The sequence below is a fragment of the Podarcis filfolensis genome (assembly GCF_964270895.1).
Source record: "Podarcis filfolensis genome assembly, chromosome: Z".
Taxonomy (NCBI): domain Eukaryota; kingdom Metazoa; phylum Chordata; class Lepidosauria; order Squamata; family Lacertidae; genus Podarcis; species Podarcis filfolensis.
Window position 1 is genome coordinate 32,667,950 of NC_139617.1, and position 19,024 is coordinate 32,686,973.

General features: G+C 44.0%; 1 protein-coding gene across 3 annotated transcripts in view; it reads right to left on the reverse strand.

Moving 5' to 3' along the window:
• COL5A1 (collagen type V alpha 1 chain) overlaps window positions 1-19,024 on the reverse strand; it is a 193,537-nt gene that overhangs the window by 56,574 nt on the left and 117,939 nt on the right. For all 3 annotated transcript variants that reach the window (XM_083596243.1, XM_083596244.1, XM_083596245.1), the window contains exons 27-32: window positions 16,803-16,856; window positions 10,628-10,672; window positions 8,156-8,209; window positions 7,033-7,140; window positions 6,064-6,117; window positions 331-384 (exon numbers count right to left, since the gene is read on the reverse strand). In XM_083596243.1, the coding sequence (XP_083452369.1) occupies window positions 331-384; window positions 6,064-6,117; window positions 7,033-7,140; window positions 8,156-8,209; window positions 10,628-10,672; window positions 16,803-16,856 (369 nt within the window). The remainder of the gene's footprint in view (window positions 1-330; window positions 385-6,063; window positions 6,118-7,032; window positions 7,141-8,155; window positions 8,210-10,627; window positions 10,673-16,802; window positions 16,857-19,024) is intronic.

Here is a 19,024-nt window from a genome sequence, read left to right on the forward strand (position 1 = left end):
ACATGAGAGCCCACCCCACCCCCCGACTGCCAGTCGGTCTCATAATTATGGAAATGGAGTTTGCTTTGCACTTGGACAAATAAACAAAAAACCTTTTAACCAGCCCCTCAGTGTTATCCTAATCACAAGGGATCCTTGTCACGTCCCTTACGCTTTGGTTTCCCCATCCTCAGGTGTCATAAACATGCACTGGAGGAAAAATGGGGGCTTTGGAACAGGGCAAAGAGTGATGTGGGTTTCACTAGATGACCCATGGGGTCCCTTCCAACTCTACAATTCTGCAATAGGAATGAGTCAAACATTGGCATAAAAAGAAAAAAAGGCTCTTACCCTTCCTCCTTTCTCACCATTTGCTCCTGGAAACCCTGGAAATCCAATGGAGCCCTGAAGGGAGAGAAAAGAGAGAGAAAGAGCGTGTAGGAAGTCACTATGAACATTCTGTAGCTGCGAAAATAACATCACAAGGCACCCTAGCGACCAAAGAATCGCACTTCCAAGAGAAGAGAAGGAAACGAAGTTGTTGTGGAGCCCTTAACAAGTCCAAAAGAGTGAAATTCCAAGGCCATTCCTTTGTTTGTTTTAAACACTTATATTGACTTACATAGTTCCCCTCCTCCCCGTTTTATCCTCACAACAACCCTGTGAGGTAGATTAGTCTGAGAGGCAGTGACTAGCCCAGGGGGCTTCTTGGCCTAGTTGGGATTTGAAGCCTGGTCTACCTGGTCCTAGTCTGACACTCTAGCCACAAACCATACTGGCTCTACCCAGCACCCATCTTCTCACAAAGCAGTTTACAATCACTAAAACGCATCAGATAGTGATCAGTAAAACACTACAACAAGATTATTGAATCCAGGAAACAGGAAATTATGTTCACATGTGGTGGGGCTGTAAATATGTGCAATTTCTTTGGCAAAGGGTGTTTAAAGAGATAACAGAAATCACTGGGTTAAAGCTGACCGAAAGTCCAGAGGTAGCATTATTATTAATTTTCGATGGGGTGGAAGGTTCACAGGCTATGAAGGACTTGCTCACAAATTTACTGATAGCTGCACAAATTATTATAGCTAGGAAGTTGAAGGGGAAAGCAGAATATAAAATGGAAGAATGGTATAAGGAGGTGTGGGATATAGCTATTAATGATAAATTAACATGTGCCATTAAATTAACATGTGCCATTAAGGTAAGACTGGGAATATGCAGGAGAAATGATTCTGAGGAGATATGGAGGGTGTTTGTAGAATTTGTACTGTTAAAACGGAAAGGGGTCAAACCATCGCAAGAGATGTTGAAATTTTGGGAGGTTTTATAGTTACAATGGAATGGTCTCAGTGGTGGGGTGCACATTTTTATTCTTATTTATTTATGATTATTACTTTGTCAAAATAAAACAAAAATGATTAAAAGAAAAAAAAGTTATTGAATCCAATTGCAACAGGACAAACAAGGAAATGGTGGAGTCCTCCCAGAGCAAGGCATGGTGAGGTGAGGTGGCCCAAAAGATTGCCCAATGTAGTTGTCAAAACTATGGGTGATGCTTTTTTCGAATGTCATCTTCACAGAGAAGAACATGATAGGTGACTTTGCCCCGTTATGAGGAAACACACTGAAAGGACACTGGAAGTGCTATGTGGAATATTACTTGACTGATACAAACAATATTATCTAGCTCTGATTCCTGCATTGCAGAGGGCTGGACTAGCTAAGCCTTGGGGTCCCTTCCAACTCTATGATTTTATGATTCTGTGAAATGTATCCAGGCAAGGAACGAATCTTTCTGGTTAATTATGTCTCAAACATCAAACAAATCTGTCCCCCACCCGTCAAGCACTAAAAATAAATAATAAAACACCATGCTTTAAAAAAAAATCAAAGAAAAACAACAACATTAACATTGCTCCAAACACACAGTATCTTCTCTAGAGTCTGTGATAAAATATGAGAGAGAGAGAGAGAGAGAGAGAGAGAGAGAGAGAGAGAGAGAGAGAGAGAGAGAGAGAGAGAGAGAGATTTCTAATCAAAGCACAGGGTATTTCTCATTTTCTTAAAAAAGAGAATTTGTGGACACCCACTCAAAATGAAAGTGAGCATGGGGTTGGCACCCCCTCTTATCCTAGAAATGGGGCCACCACTTTTATGCTACAGTGGCACTGCCTTTGTAATCATTATCCTTAATTAATTATCTAACAGTTTGCATGGAGAGTAATATGGGAGCCTGGCTTTGGTGCTCTCCTCCTTAAGACTGCTCAGAGTGGAAGCACAGAGAGGGAGGCAGTCGATGCCGGCATCAAAGGGTTTCCTCAGAGCGCCTACAGCGGCATCACCCGGGATGCTTTGATTCCTTACTCCCCTGGTACCCTGTCGGATCTCTCGTGTGCACTCCTGGCGCCTGGAGTAGCATCCCTGCTTAATAATTTAAGGTTGATGAGGCAGCTTGAATGCTACGAGCTCTCGTCTTGAAGAGGCATTTATTATGAGCGTAAATTTTCCTAGAGATTTGCAAAAGGTTTGCAGGTTCTGAAGATCTGTTTATTTAAAATTGCTTTTGTGTTTAAAACTGGGGGGTGGGGGGTGGCGTAGCTAACTGCAAAGCTAAATGGCAGCATAATCTTACGTCTCTGAACACAACAGGGTGAAAATCGCATTGAGGGACAACCATAGGCTTTGGAACAGCAAAAAAATTAACACATGGGAACAGTAATGATTCAAGGATTTTGAGGATCTAAACTCAAGTCCACACATTTCGATCTAATGTCTGAGCAAACTCAAGGCTCAATATCTGAGGACTCAGACACCGATATGTCTAATGGGAACAGTTGCCCGCAAAATGGCAGGAAAGTGGCAGAGGTTATGCAGGCCAATAGAGACTCAGATGCCTACATAGACAGATATGTATCTGAAGAAGATATGTATCTGAAGACAGGTATCTGAAGGTATCTGAAGAAGTGTGCATGTACACGAAAGCTCATACCAATAACAAAATTAGTTGGTCTCTAAGGTGCTATTGGAAGGATTTTGTTTGTTTGTTTCGACAACAGCAGACCAACATGGCTACCTACCTGTAACTATACATAGACAGAATCTGCCATGCCCTAACGTGTGACTAGACCACAGCATTGGCACCATTTTCACAGAAATTTAAAATCCTTTCTAATTAACCAGCTCTCAAAGTGCAAATGTAGTGCTGAATCTTGCAACCACTAATCAATCTGAAATACAATTAATGCATAAGGCCATGGAGGATCGTGCCCTGAAGCTCGAGGAACAATCAGACAGAAATAGATGTATTTCCCCCAAAAAAACATAGGCCTACCCAGAGAATCAGGAAAGGAGAGATGTGGCTCAATTTTTGGTGGATTGGATAATTACTTTGAATATAAATACCACCATGTCAATAGCAGATGTGGAGAGGGCACACAGAGTCCCTGGAGGCCGAAGCAAAATGGGTGAAGCCTCGTGCAATATTGTCATCTGCTTTAAGCATTATAGACTTTACCGCATTTAAAGCACTCTGTAACATCAGGGGCTTAAAATATGAAGAATCCAGCACTGCCATATTTCAAGACATCAATCTGGTCTAGTCACTCTCACGCCCAGCAACGAGATTTTTGCCCTTATACAGCTGCCCTGAAGGAGGCTGGCATTGCCTATCATTGAGGCTTTCCTTTCAATATTAATAGCTCAGCACAGACAGTGTGTGCTGGGTGACAACCAACCAGCTGAAAATATGCTAAAAGATCTTCAACTTTCAACATTGGTTAACGTAGCTGACGGTACCCTCCCACAACTTAGGAAAAGGCAATCTCCCCTGGAACGTCAAGATAAACAAGAAAAACAGGACACCACACACTTGATCACAATACTCTCTGTTTTATTCACCTATCAAGAGTGCAGTTATCCAGTGTCAAAATATTTAAGGTCCTTGTATTTGTGTTTATCATCCTGTCATGGGAATGGAAGGCTTGGAGTAAAGCTGATGGCCCCTGCTTGCTCCCATGTTTGCCTGGGCATTTGTGTGGCAGCTCTCCACTGCTCATGTGATTCCGCACAAGTGGAGCTTTCTGCTCCCAGGACAGCTAAAGGTTGCATGTTTGGCAAGGTTGGTTCTGTATCATACCAATTATGATAGCCTGGTGTTTGACAAAGGCCTCCAGGAAGGGCCATTGATACTTTGGCAATTGGTAAAATCTTCCAAGAATATTACACTTTCCTGTACTCATCCCGACAATCCTTCACAATCCCCTCTAGAACTTTAGCTCTCTCAAGTGTGCCTTTTGTCGGAGGTGTACAGGGATATTTGAATCAACCACTATCCCAATAGGAAGTACAGGAAGCAATAAAAAGACTAACATTGGGCAAATCACCAGGACCAGAAGGCTCCTCAGTGGAATATTATAAGGCAGGCATAGGCAAACTCTGACACGCCAGAAGTTTGGGGACTACAAGTCCCATCATCCCTGACCACTGGTCCTGTTAGCTAGGGATGATGGGAATTGTAGTTCCAAAACATCTGGAGGGCCGGAGTTTGCCTATGCCTGTTATAAGGCATTTGAAATGGAGCTCTCACTCTGGTAAATTAGACTATTTAGTTCAATTTTAGATTGAAGTGAAGTTCCCCAAACATGGTGAACCTCAGAACTGACCCTATTGCTGACACCAGGGACTCTTATAGACCTATTGCTCTTATTAACGTTGATGCAAAACTTTTCACGGCAGTAATGGCTGAAAAGATTAATAATTTTATTGGGCAATATATTTCAACCGGCCAAACTGGCTCCATCCCATACAGGAATATATGAGACTCAGTAAGGAGAATCCTTATTGTTATTCATGAGCTCCACACACAAAACTCCTCTGGAACTTTAATTTCTCTTGATGCCTTCAAAGTCTTTGACAGAATTCAATGGCACTTTTAAAAATATTTATTATCTAAATGACAATTTGGTAAGCAATTCCTGCATATGATCAATCAATTTTACCTACAGTCTAACACCATCATTACAGTAAATGGGTATGACACCAAACCCATCCACCTCAATAGGGGCACTTGTCAAGGTCGCCACTGCTCTTTGTAGTGGTGACAGAGGTGCTTGCCATTCATTTGCGGGCAGATGCAACTAATTAGAGTGTGAAAATTAGAAATATTGAGCACAAAATCAGTATGTTCACTGATGACACTGGTTAATTTTCTGACTCTCTTAACGCACTCCAACCACTCAAAACACAATTGAATGCATTTCATGCAGCTGTGGGACTGGAAATAAATTATGCAAAATCTGCCATTCTTCCAATTAACTTACCCACAATGACTTTTGAACAACTAATATCACAATCAGAATTTAGTATTGCTCACGGTGCCTTTAAATATATTGGCATTAATTTAACATCAGATCTTAAGCAGCTTAGCTGCAGAAACTATAAAACTCGCTCAAAGATATTTCCCAAGAATTGGTGAAATGGAAGCATTCAAATCTCAGTTGGCTTGGCAGGATAGCTGTGATTAAAATGTCTATTCTTCTAAAGTTCTCATATTTTTTTTCAGGTTTTGCTCATCTGTATTCTCTCTTCTCTGCTTAAAAATGGCAATGAAAGCTAATTCTATTTGTCTCATTCAGGGAAAAAAATCTAAATAAATTATGACATGTCATAATAAGGGACGTCTTGGAGCATTTCAGATTAAATCTCAGATCCCCTTGATTAGGGAACAAAATGACATTCCATGGGTGCACACTGAGGCCCCTCCCCCTTCACCATCAGTAGGGGCACTTCCTTTCCTAAAACTATCCCGGACAGAGTGGAGAAAGATCCATACTCCATTTTTAAAGGCTGCTGGAATGGAGGGACTAGGACTCAGTTCTGGCCCCCAAGCTCTCACCATTGGCTCCACTGCTAGACCATACATCATTCCGACAGGAGGATAAATTCGGACAATTTAAAAAGAAACTTGAGAAGAGAGGCATCTATCAGATACAAGACCTTCTTCCTAGAGGTATAGCAATCTCTGAAACTTTCTAATGTGAGCATCCCAAACAGATAATTCTTCACAAACAAAACAAGGCTTACCTTGGGGCCAAGTCTCCCAGGGTATCCCGGTAACCCAGGAACGCCAAGCTTGCCCTGTAAAAACAAACCAATATTTAAGATATGAAGAGAACAGGTTTTATTTGGGGAACTCTATATTAAACTTAACTCCAGAATTAACCTTTATGCTTACGCAAAACTAAAAACGGACTTGTATCCATCATTCGTCTTATTCAGAACAGGGTGGTGCGGTTGTACCCAGTGCAAGCCTTGCTCAGATTAGATCCACTGAAATTAATGGACATGACTGCCTTAGAGCCATTAATTTCAATGGGTCTGCTCTGAGTAGGACAAATAGACCCATTAAAATTAAAAGACCTGACTAACCTTGGTTTGTTAGTTTCAGTTCATTTGCTTTGACTAAAACTGTGACACAGCTCAAGTATTTTTGGGGTGGGAAGGAATCCCTAGCTTTGGGACATGATCCAAAATGAAGACTATGCCAGCATTGGATGGGTGAATGATGGGCAGCCCTTTCTCTACCCGACTTCATGGTTCCAGGGTAATCCAAGAAATGGTAACAGTAATAACAGAATAGGCTTTGATCCACCCCTGGTCTCCTGAATCCAGAGAGTCCTGCTCAGACAAGACACTGCCAGTGGCATCAGTAAAATGGCCCAGGTAGGAACTGGTATATCTCTTAACTAGCAGGAAGTCTGATTGGAACAGACACAGATGCTGTGGAATAAATCCTAAATTCTGACTGTTCAAAACCCTATCACAGAGCTTTCCAAACTATGTGTCATAGGAGTGTCCTGCAAACGCTCCCCACACTCCTCCGAGAGCTGGAAAGGGGTTAGTTTAATCTCCGGTTTGCTAGTAAAACTGGACTACAGTGTCACGAAATGATGCATGTCTAAAAAGTGTGCCACCAACATGAAAAGTCTGGAAAGCTCTGCTCTATCATAACTCATCACATGTTCCCCAATACCATTCACATAGTGCTCTTACTTTTTCTCCAGCAGGGCCCAGAGGACCAGGGTCGCCGTTGGGGCCTCCGCGACCCTTTGGCCCTTCAGGGCCATCTTCGCCTCGTGGACCTGGGGGTCCGATTTCCCCCTGTCAAGAATCAGAAAAGAGATGAATTTCTTGATCCTTTACAAAGCCCATCTCACACTCACCATTAAGCTGCAGGTTAATTTTTAAGGGTGATGTTAAACAGAATTGCAAAACAACAACATCCCAACTTCTTTCCAGAGCAGAACTCAAGGCAGCTTACAGATAAAAAATACAAAACACATATAAAATACAAAAAGCGTAAAAAGCAAATATCAAAATTAAGCAGTAATTAAACTTTAACACAATTAAAACAATATAAAAATATCTATTAAAATGCATATAATAAAAGACTGCACAGCCCTATTAAGAGCCTGTTCCTTTAAAAACAGTCACTTCCCAAAGGCCTGTTGGAATAAAATGGTCTTCACTGGTGGCAGAAGGACAGCCAGTCTGGCTTTTCTAGAGAAGGAATTCCAAAGTTTGAGAGCTGCCACTGGGAAGGTCATCTCCCACATCCCTACCAAGTGTGCCTTGGCAATGAACTACCAAGGTGTCAGTTTTCAGCCCTGCCCAGACCTGGAAACTGAGGTCTCCAAAGAGGAGCAGAAGGAGAAGGAGCAAATAGATGAGGACCCTTCCCCCAGCAGAGCCTACACTGCTAACAAGCCGAAAGAGCCAATGAATCCATATATCCCTTCCCCATGACTGGAGATCCCATCTTCAACTGCCTGCAGTTCCTGGACTGCCCTGCTATAAGTTAACATAAGTTATGTAAAAGTCACAGCAACAAAACGTACTTCCTATTCTCCAACTTTCAGGCCTTGTCTGAAGAAGGGAGTGTCAGATTCTGTCACTGTCTAGAGAAAAACTGTCCCTTCCCAGAGGATCTGTATACCTTCAGATGAATTTCAGAAGCAGGCAGGAAGTGAAAGCTTATGTCTCTGAAACACTCTGGAATGCCTCGTTCTTGCAGGCAGAAGGGGTTATTCTAGGGTAGCAGCTCTGGGATCTAATCCCAGTGGCAACCTCAGTATCACGACCAGCTTTGAAGACCATGTTTACAAAAAAACCTCACCCTGTCTCCTTTGATGCCCATGTCGCCCTTGAAACCTGGGAAGCCATCTTCACCCTGGATGAGGACAAATCATTATCATTATTATGATTAATTACCCGTTCTTCACCCCAAGGTCCCATAACAGGTGACAACTTTAAAATACAATATTAAGAACAATTTAAAATGACTTACAAAAGTAAGATGGACCCTAAAAATATACAGCTCAAGTGCCAAAAGACAGGGAAAAGAGGCGCATCTTCCGCATTCTCCAGAAGCTATGCAATGAAGGTGCCAAGCACATCTCTGTGGGGAGGGACCTCCATAGCTTAGAGGCCACCACAGAAAAGGCTCCTCCCTTGGGCCACCCCAGCAACTGAGAGTGGAGGAACTACCAAGAGGCAACCCCTCTGCTGATCTCAGCACCTGAGAGGGTCTGTAGGAAAGGAGGATGCCTTTCAGATATCTGGGACTTGAGTCGTTTAGGGCTTTAAACATCAGTGTGAGCACCTTTCATTGGACCTGGAAATGAACTGGCACATAGTTATGGGTTGGAGACAATGGAGGAGTGTGCCAATGCAGCTGTTTCAAAACAGGGGTTGTGAGAGATCTAAATGGAATCCCCGCCAGGAATCTGGCCACTGCATTTTGGATCAACTGAAGTTTGCAAGTCATATTTGAGGGTTCCCCACAGTTAAAGGATAGAGGGAAGGATTGAAATGGCACTTTGCACTTCTATTTAAGGAATCCTCCATTGTAGTGATGGACATCATAACCCTCCCCCTACATCTCAGATTTATCTATGCCCTCCACAGCCAAGGGAGCTCAGACACTATGGCTAGCCCCAAGGTCACCCAGTAAGTTTCATCACTGAGTAAGTATTTGAACCCTATTCTCCAAGGTCCTAGCTCAATGCTGTAACCACTGCACCACACAGGATCTCACATTAAAGACTACAATTCCCATCATTCCTTACCACTGGGGTTAATGGGAGGTGCTGCAGTTTTGGGGAGATGTATCATATTACCTACTCCTGATCTTCAATCTTCCCTCCACCTCAACAGCCCACGTTGCTTTTAGGAAACTGCCTGTCCACTAGGGATGCCTGCCCTGTAGCACAGATTTCCTTCCTGAAGGACCACCAATAAGCTATTAAGGAACCCCAATGTTCTTTTTATTAAACCCACTTCTCAGGAGAAGTGATTCTCTGCCCCCCATCTCCTCAAAGAGGCTTTTATCTCCCACACAGAGGTAAGGCAGGTAATATTTCGGTCCAGTGGGAAGAAAGGAAGGCCTCGTTTCCACAGCAACCAGGTCCTGCCTGGGGCAAAGGAGGACCAGCTAGTACTGTGATGATAAAAAAAAAACAGCAACAACATAGCAGTGTGCCCCTCCTCACTCTCCCAGAAATAAGCTTCTGTAGTGTAAGGCTATGTTTTCTCAGAGGGAAACCTTTGGCCTGAACAATATATCCGATCAATTTCTGTGTAGGAACCTTGTCGAAGGCTCCCTACCATTGCCTACCCCCCAACTAAAAAACCCAGGGGTGCCCTCTGTCTGTTCAAGCTCCTGAAGGCAGGACTGTCAGTTCAACTGATATAAATACCAGGAACTTGCCGGCACTCCAGCAACAAATTATTTTCATCGAGGCCATCTCGCGCCAGTCTTTTCAGAGAGAGCTCGAGGACAGCACTAATATTTCTTCCAGGTTTTAACCGCAGACTTCCAATCGATAGTGTATCAAGTCCTAAAGCAAGCCTGTCAGGTGCTAAAATGCGGATGTGGTAATGAAAAAACAACATGGGGGGGGGGGTTTGAGGAGGCTGCTGGTAGCTGGGCTTCCTGCTTATAATTGTCAGATTTCCCTGTGATGGACTATGGGCATGAACAAAGGGAAAAGTGAGGGGGATTTAAAGCTTGGACCAGGCTGGAATATTACACAGCCTCTGCTCATCCTTCGGGAGAACATAACCGTGTACCTGAAAATATACAGAAAGCCTCCTTGTCAAAAAAGCCTTTAAACACAGCATTTTAATAGATGCTGCTGCTGCCGCCTCTGGCTGTTAAGTCCTTTGCACATGCCAAATTCCCAGGGAATCTCCTAAGCTCGTTCTGCAAACGGCATCACTCAGAAACATCTATAGCTGTAATTGGGACTGTCGCATCGTTGTGTGTGTGTGTGTGTGTGGTTTCCGCTCTGCAAAGAGAAAATATGAAAGGAAACCTCTGTGTGTTAAGACCTCCAGGTTCCAAAGCAAGGAAATTCTGCATCGAGGGTTATCATGCAAATTAATCACAGAAGTCTGCATTTAGGGATACAGGCATTGCAGAAGTTCCCCCTCCTCCACAATTTGGGTTTGTTTTTTTTTATTACCAAGGAATAGGGAAGACTGTCAATCAGGGATGGGGAAGCTTTTTTTGGCACGAGGGCCACATTCTGCTATGGCCAGCCTTCTGGGGTCCATGTCCTAGACAGAGTAATGGGCATTTACTCACCTTCTCCCCCTTGGTTCCTTTCAAGCCACGGATGCCGTCAGCTCCCTTTGTGGGGGTGGGGAGGGGGAGAGAAACAACATCAAAATAAATTAGTAAGGTCTGGCACAGAGAGGATGGAGGTGAGGCAAGAAACATGACTTGTTCATTAGTGATGGTTTAAAACTCCTAGTGAACACAGGAAGCTGCCTTATATGGTGTCAAAACATTGTCCTTTCTTGCTCAGGATGGTTTATACTCCCAGAGATTTCAGGCAATGGAAATTCCCAATTGCACCTGGGGATGTCAAAGATTGAACTATGGAACTGCTCCCACTGAACAATGGCCATTCCCCTAAAACATGGGTAGGCAAACTAAGGCCCGGGGCCCAGATCCAGCCCAATCGCCTTCTAAATCCCACCTGTGGATGGTCCAGGAATCAGTGTATTTTTACATGAGTAAAATGTGTCCTTTTATTTAAAATGCATCTCTGGGTTATTTGTGGGGCCTGCCTGGTGTTTTTACTTGCGTAGAATGTGTGCTTTTATTTAAAATGCATCTCTGGGTTATTTGTGGGGCATAGGAATTCGTTCTTTTCCCCCCTTCAAAATATAGTCCTGCCCCCCACAAGGTCTGAGGGACAGTGGACCAGCCCCCTACTGAAAAAGTCTGCTGACCCCTGTGCCTAAAAATATATATATTAAGATTCTAGTTCTCAAGGTTTAATTTATTGCATTTCTACCCCACCTTTTCTTCCCAAGAAGCTCAAGCTGGAATACACTGTCTTCATTTAATCTCCAGGACAACCCTGTGAGGTGGCTTAGACTGAGAGGCAGTGACTGGCCCACGGGCACTTAGTGAGCTGCGTGGCTAAGTGGGGATTTGAGGCCTGGTCTCCTAGGCTCTCTAACCACTACACCACTACTGGCTGTGAACAGCTGAATTTAACAGGAAGCTACCTTCTTCTGAGTAAGGCCACATGCCCTTCTAGCTCAGTACTATTCACACTAACTGGCAGTAGCTCTCCAGGGTTTCCCAGCCCAATCTGCAGATGCCAGGGATTGAAACTGGAACCTACATGCAAGGCAGCTGCTCTATTGATTAGCTGTGGATGTTTCTGATGAACATAGGAAGCTGCCTTCTACTGAGTCAGTCCATTGGTCCATCTAGTGTAGTGTTGTCTACACAGGCTCTCTAGGTTTACAGACAGAGGGCATTCCCAGCCCTAGGTAGAGAGGCTGGGGATTGAAACTGAGACCTTCTGCATGCAAAGCATATCCTCTGCCACTGAGCTATGGTCCTCCACCATGAAGAGGAGGGAGTATTTGACATGAATTTGACATTCTCTTCACATAGCATCAGGCTACAGGGTAATCTGCTCTAATTGTATATTTTATCTTTATGAACGCTGTTTTTATTGTGTTATGCGAGCTGGTCTTTGACCATAATAAATTATCTACACATCTACAGGGTAGCTGAAAGAGATAGTCAATTTCATGGAAAACGACAGCAAAATCAACGGGTCTACTCTGAGTAGGATACAACTAAAAGTATCCAAGATAATACAACAAAACAAAACATATTGGGCAATATTTCAACTGCTGAAAACATACATCAAGAGAAGCAAACATTCACACGCAGAGAGAGGAAGGGCTTGGTCTTTTGGAAGAAAAGATGCCCTAAAAGTCAGCTGAAGAAATGGGTTGTGTATTTTCCCACTCTGTACTCAAGAAAGATTTTTAAAAGGCAGAGCATTAATTGAAATTGAAGGAAGGGTGCAGAATAATTCTACTTGAACCCATGGGATCTCCAGTGAATCATTAAGAATATGCATTATTTGTTTAACCTGAAATGTATTAGAATATAATTTAAGATTAGGCACTCCTGTTCTTACTTTGTGTCTAGAGCAATATAAAGTTTGGATAGTTGTGCTACTTCACTTACCAATTTGCTTAGGAAGTTGAGGTGATTTTTAATATGTTTTAGTATATGAATACTAAACAATAAAATCAATAAAAATTCACAACCACACTTTAAAACATACAAAAGTATGGTTGTGGTTTTTTCCTTGGTTTTATTGTTTTATCTTTTTCTAATCTGCTTTGAGGGTACTTTTAACGATCAAATGGCGTATAACTCGTATGACATAAATAAATGATAAATAATAATTGACCAGATGCAAAATATGAGAAAAATGTGACCTAAAAACAAGGCAAATGCAAACTGAATAACAAAACAAATTAACAGCAGTTAGGAACTAAGCAAGTGGCAGGTTGTTTGTTTTTTGAAATAACTTTTTATTAAAGATTTCCATGAACTACAAAGAACAGTCCACACAATAGAAGACTGGGAACCTCAGGATTTAAAACTAGAAGATCGGAAGACATGAGGTTTAAAATGAGAAGACTGGGAATCATGGGATTTATAATGAGTAAATTGGGAACCAGAAGATTGCACTCCCCCAATGGGCATAGCCAGGATTTGGGGCGGCGGGGGGCGGTGGGGGGGCGGGCAGGACACCCACCTGTCATCATCCTCTGTCTGGCTGTCTGGCAAATTCAAAATGAATTGTCTTAACAACAGTTGTTTTAAATTACTTTCTTTTGACCCTAAGTGCTCAGAAAAATCTGTCAAATACCTTTATACAATTTCTATTCTTAGTTAAGTATACATATTTTTATTTACTTGATGGGGGGGCAGATTTCCCCCCCCATGCCCCCTCTCCTGCTGCCTCCTCTCTCCTGCCCCCCGTTTCTCCTGCTGCCCTCAGCTAGCCTTTCTTCCAAGATTTGAAGCCAGGATCTGAGGCTGATCCCATAGCTAAGAGGAACCCTCCTTAGCCATCTCCATTGTACATACAGATTCTTTTAAACACTTTTCTCTTTCTGAATTATTTAACCCCTTTATTTAATATAATAATAAGAAAAAGGGGGTTCAAGCTGTGATCTGTATTAGGTAGGTGAGTTTCTTCCACTCATAATTTACACCTCTCTCTCTAAGGCAGATCAAAGAGACTTGCATTAAGGAGAAGTTGGGGGAGACTCAATTGGCCAAGCCCCCTCTTGTGGCACAAATGTGTCATGCCTGCCATTAGAATCAAGCAAACACTACAAAGGTAAGAGAATCCTTGTTTATTTGGCTGCCAGTTGCAACTAAGGTCCATACCAAATGAGGCCAGTGGCACATCTAGCTTTGCATTGTCATCACTGACTGGCAGCAGTGGCTATCCAAGATTTCAAGCAAGGGACATTCCAAACCCTACCTAGCAAAGCACTTGGGGATTGAATACAGGACCTTCTGCATATAAAGCACATGTTCTACCACTGGGCTATGGACCTTTTCCTAAACATAAAGTATTCTAGTCCTCATGGTTCTGAATTAAATGGGAAGCTGGAGGCCATCTTATATCAAGTCAGATCCTCTGCTCCATCTATCTCAGTGTTGTCTACACAGACAAGCAGAGCTCTGATCCATCTAATTCAGTGTTGTCTACACGGACAGGCAGAGCCATAGCTCTCTCTCTGTTTGTAGCCAGGTTTTTTGCCCCAGGTGAAATCTCCAGAGGGCCGCCATTGAGGCTCCCAGCCTGTGTGTGTGTGTCAAAGGTGGGTCTTTGAGCCGCGTGAAAGATTTACCCCTGCTGACAGGCATAAGCTCTCCATGGTTTCAGGCAGGAGGTGTTTCCCAGGCTTACCTGAAGATGCCACTGGGGATTGAACCTGGGACCTGCATGGAAAACAGTTGCTCTGCCATTGAACCATGGCCCAAAAGACTTTGATACAACCCCTGTTGGCTGAATTGGGAGCCAATTCCTATCACTACTCCAACTAATGCCTACTTGATGTTTCTTGTGCCCTTTGGGTAGAGGCCCAAGAAAGAGGGACGGGGAGGGAGGGAGAAGGAGAGAGAGAGAGCTTTGGAATCTCATCCACAGGCAGGCTCAGTGTACATTTTAACATGTATTTCAACAATCTTGCCAGCTTCTCTAGGGATTGGCTTGAGGGGTGGGAGTGGGGAGCTTGCTTGGCATAGAATGTAGTCAATATTAATAGATTTGAAAGCCTACAAAATTCTTAGCTGGCTGTTGCGGCGCCAAGAAAGGTGAGGAAGGCAAAGGCTGCAAGAAGGGGCTCTGTCTAGAGAGCATCATCAAGCCAATAGCAGACAGGAAGGAGGCACTGGGAGAGTCCAGTGGGAGGAAAAAGGATCAGTCGGTCAGAAATAATTCTTCCTGGATTCCAAAGTTTCAAATCCTTGGTCTTATTTCTTTAAGTGGATGAGATGCATGAGTAATAGGAGCTCTCTAAGGTACTGTTGCATACATATGTTGTTGGTTTTTTTTATAAAAAATAATAATATCAAAATGCAGTGCAGAGCGCTGCCCATCTTAAGAACCTAAGAAGATCCCTGAAGATGGATCAGCCCAATGGCCCATCTAGCCCAGCATCCTCTTCTTACAGTGGGCAAGCAGAAATCTGTAGGAAGCCCTCAAGCAGCACCTGAGCATAAGAGCCCTCTCCTCTCCTGTGGCCACCCTATGCAAGAGCTGCTATTTCTCAACTTCTCTCATGGAGGATAAGGCTATCAATGGCTAGTAACCACAATGCCTATGCTTCACCTCCATGGTCAAAGGTGGCAAACGCTTCTGAGTACCAGTTGTGGAAACCAAAGGAGTGGAGAATGCTCTGGTGCTTGGATGCTTGAGGGCTTTCCTTTAGGGCATTTTATGTTGTTAAATAAAATAACAGGTGCATTAATGTGCAAAACTTAGTTGGGTAGTTGTAGTAGGAGTACTCCACCTATGCGACTAGGTTGTCCCAGCCACTCTTGGTGGTTACAACCCTTGGTTGTCCCTGACCATTGGCCATGCTACCTTCTGAGGCTGATGAGAGTTGGAATTCAGCAACACTGGGAGGGCCAAAGGTTCTCTTTCCAGCTGCTTTTGAACATACCTGCTGCTGACCAGATGCACCCCATCATATGCTGGATCAGGCCAATGGCCCATCTAGTCCAGCCTTCTGGTCTCACCATGGCCAACCAGTTGCATCAATGGCAAACCCGTAAGCAGGACCTGAGTGCAAGAGCCCTCTCCAGTTGTGTCCCCCATTGTCTGGTACTCAAAAGGTGACTGCCCCTGAGCATGGAGGTTCTGCTATCACAGTAGTTGTCTAAGGAGAGTCCTGCTGGATCAGGCCAAAGGCCCATCTAGTCCAGCATCCTGTCCTCTCAGTGGCCCACCTGATGCCCCAAAGGAAAACAACCAGCAGGATGCGAACACAAGAGCGCTCTTGCCTCCTTTGGTTTCCAGAAGCTGGTTTGCAACACCATTGCAACGCACTCTCTTGCTTTTACCCAAGACATTTTATCTTATTGAGACTTTGGGTTTTTGTTTTGCTTTTTTTGCACGATCAGCTCTCGTCAAGGAGCTTGCCTCATCCCTCAGGTGGCAGGAAAGAAATTTCTGATCAAACGGAAAGGAAGATCAAATTATGTGTTGTGCCGGTTCAGAGGAAGGGTCCCTTCCCCCCACTCAGAAGGCAGCTTCTTTCGTAAGCAATTGGCGGTCTGCTCTTTTCACCAAGAGAAAAATAAACCAAATGAATTAAAAAATAGGGGCCAGGCCAGGGGGCGGGGGCGGCATTAGGGTTGCCTTTGCTGAGGATACAACATTTGTGAAAACATTCCTATTTGCTAGGCAAGCAAAAGACCAACCATTGTGCTAAGAGGGTTGCTGTTTTTAAAAGGAAATAACTGGAAAAAATACAGAAAATATTAATCTAATTTAATTTTCAAGGCCTTGTGTTGTTGTTGTTGTTTAGGTAGGTGGTTATAGGCAGAGGTCTTTCCCAGCCATACCTGGAGACACATTTTTCACCACAGAATGGTGGACTAAGATGGGCCATTGGTCGAATTCAACAAAGCTCTCCTTAGGTGTGAACTAGGTCTCTATGACAAGACCTGCAATGCATCACAAAGGCATCTTCAAGCACTCCTGTTTAACTCCAGTTTCTCAGCACCAATTCTCATGTTATGTGACCAGATGGTAGTGATGACCCATTTTTTTCACCCGGGTCGCAAAAGATTTCTTCCAGTGCTCATTCAACCTTCTGTGCTTCTGTCAGAAGGGGAATGTTTTGCTTTCCAGGAGCATCTCTGTATTCAGCAGAACCAAAAGGTTTGTTTCCCTCCACTTTCTTACCTTTACACCACGAGGGCCAGGATATCCAATTGGGCCCTGGGGGCCAGCTGGACCCTACGATTAAAACAAAAAGAGATTTTTCTGGTTTTATTCAGCAGTGGTAATTCTCATTCTCTCACCCCACCCAGAGAAAACATCCTTTCAGCTCTCCAGAATCCCAAACAAAGGAGATTTTCTGCCCTACCTAGAAATACTATTGGGGATTGAACCTGGGACAGTTTGCATATAAAACAGGGGCTCTACTGCTGATCTGTGTCCCTTCCCATAGAAATAAAGCAAGATTCTAGTCCTCATAGTTTTGAATTTTCTGAAGGGCTAATTTAAATAGCAACACAAGAAGCTGCCTTATTCCCATTCAGTATCGCTTACACTGGCAGTGCCTCTCTATGGTTTTGTTTCTCTGCCATGTCTTGCGATGCTAATGAGGACTAAAACTGGGACCTTCTGCATGCAAGGCAGGAGCTCTACCCACTCAGCCAGGGCCCTTTGAAATCTATCTCTGTGAATTTTGTTCACAACACAGCTCTCTATGATTCACTTTTCAAACTGACTTCCAGCTGTGTTGTGTGGGTGGGTGTTGGTGTGGGTGTTGGTGTTTTAAAAGCACAGTTCATAAATTAATGATTTCTCAACAACAGAAGTCCCCGCTGACCCCTTTAAAAGTATTCTGGGCGTTCTTTTTTTAAACAAGAAAATGTTCTGGTGGCGCTATGCATTTGTCTTCTGCATTCTTGTTCTTAAGGAATTATTTTAGGCCGATTTGCTGCACCAACAGAGGCTTCTCACAGTAACACTCTCTTCCTCTTTGGGCAGGTGTGTGTGTGTGTGTGGATGTGTGTGGGTGTTTGCATGACTGAGTGAGTGAAAGTTTGTGTGTGTGGCAGATAAAACGTGTGTGAGAGAAAGAGAGAGAGAGAGGGTGTGTGAGGGAAAGTGTGTATGAGTGTGTGAGAAAATGGGGGGGGGGGAGGGAGAGAGAAACAGACAGACAAAGAGTGTGCGTCAGTGTATTTCTCCAGCTTCGCCTCCTCACCCCTCATGCCCCTGTCCTCGTTGCTTCCCCTCCCTCCATTCAATGTAAAAATATGTATTTTTACACATTATTTGACATGGTTTCTACTTTGGCTCCAGTTCTCCCTCAGACTGAAGAAAGGAGGTGCCTGCTGCCTCTCTCCTCTCCACCCCCAACCAGCCCACACCGTCACCCCCCAGGTGTCTCCATCATCTCATATCCAAGTCAACGAGAACAGCCTTAGGTGGGCAGCTTTTGCTCCGAGGTCAAGACAGCCTGTCCTGCAATCTGCAGAGAATGTGGCAGCCTCTCCCATCCCAGGGACACCTGCGGACTCCCTGCCATTTGCTAAATGACTTCCAGCCCTGCCAGTGACTTCCATGATGGATGAGCCTGCTTGAGGATTCTGTGGGCGCAGACGCTTTGCAGATTCCTGTCCTTGTGAGCAGCCAAGATGGGGACAGGACGCCCTCCGAGTGAAGTCGCAGCTGCAATTTCTTCATGGCTCTCTCTCTCTCTTTCAGTCCCAAGGCAAGGCTGCTCTGAACTTCAATCAGCTCAGCAAACACACACCCATAATGAAATACTTTGGAAATAAATGGATGGGGTGTGGAGACTGGCCAGCCAAATAATTGAAGTCCCTGAGCAAAGCTTTCTAAATTATGGTCAACCCTCATGCTGGAGAGGAGGGAGCTAAACCATAGAATCATAGAGTTGGAAGGGTCCAAAGAGTCATCTAGACCAACCCCCTGTGACCTGCTTGTGCTAAGGTGCAGCAGCTGGCAGATGGAGGGAAAGAGACACATGGCCTCAACAGAGACTACTGAGAGGCCTTTATGTTGCTCTAAGGCTAGGGGGCACCTCCCTGTAGCCTTAAAATGTAAAGGGATGAGTGGAATACTCCCTTCCCTCTTCTCCCTTGTGTTCTTTCACTCTGTTGGGGCTCATTAGGAGACCTCTCCATCCATTCTGCTTAAGGCAGGGGTGGGGAACTCATAGCCCTCCATATGTTGTTGGACTCCATCATTAGCTGTCAGTCCTGCACTGAAGGTGGTTGGATTAGATGGCCCTTCCAACTCTATGATCCTATGATTCTATTCTTAGATTCTATTCTTCTTATGCTCATGTGTTCCAATTTAATGAGAGAGGGAGAAACAGGCCTTTCTACTCAGAAAGCTGACTTAGTCTGCTGTGGAAGCAGAGCAGAGCC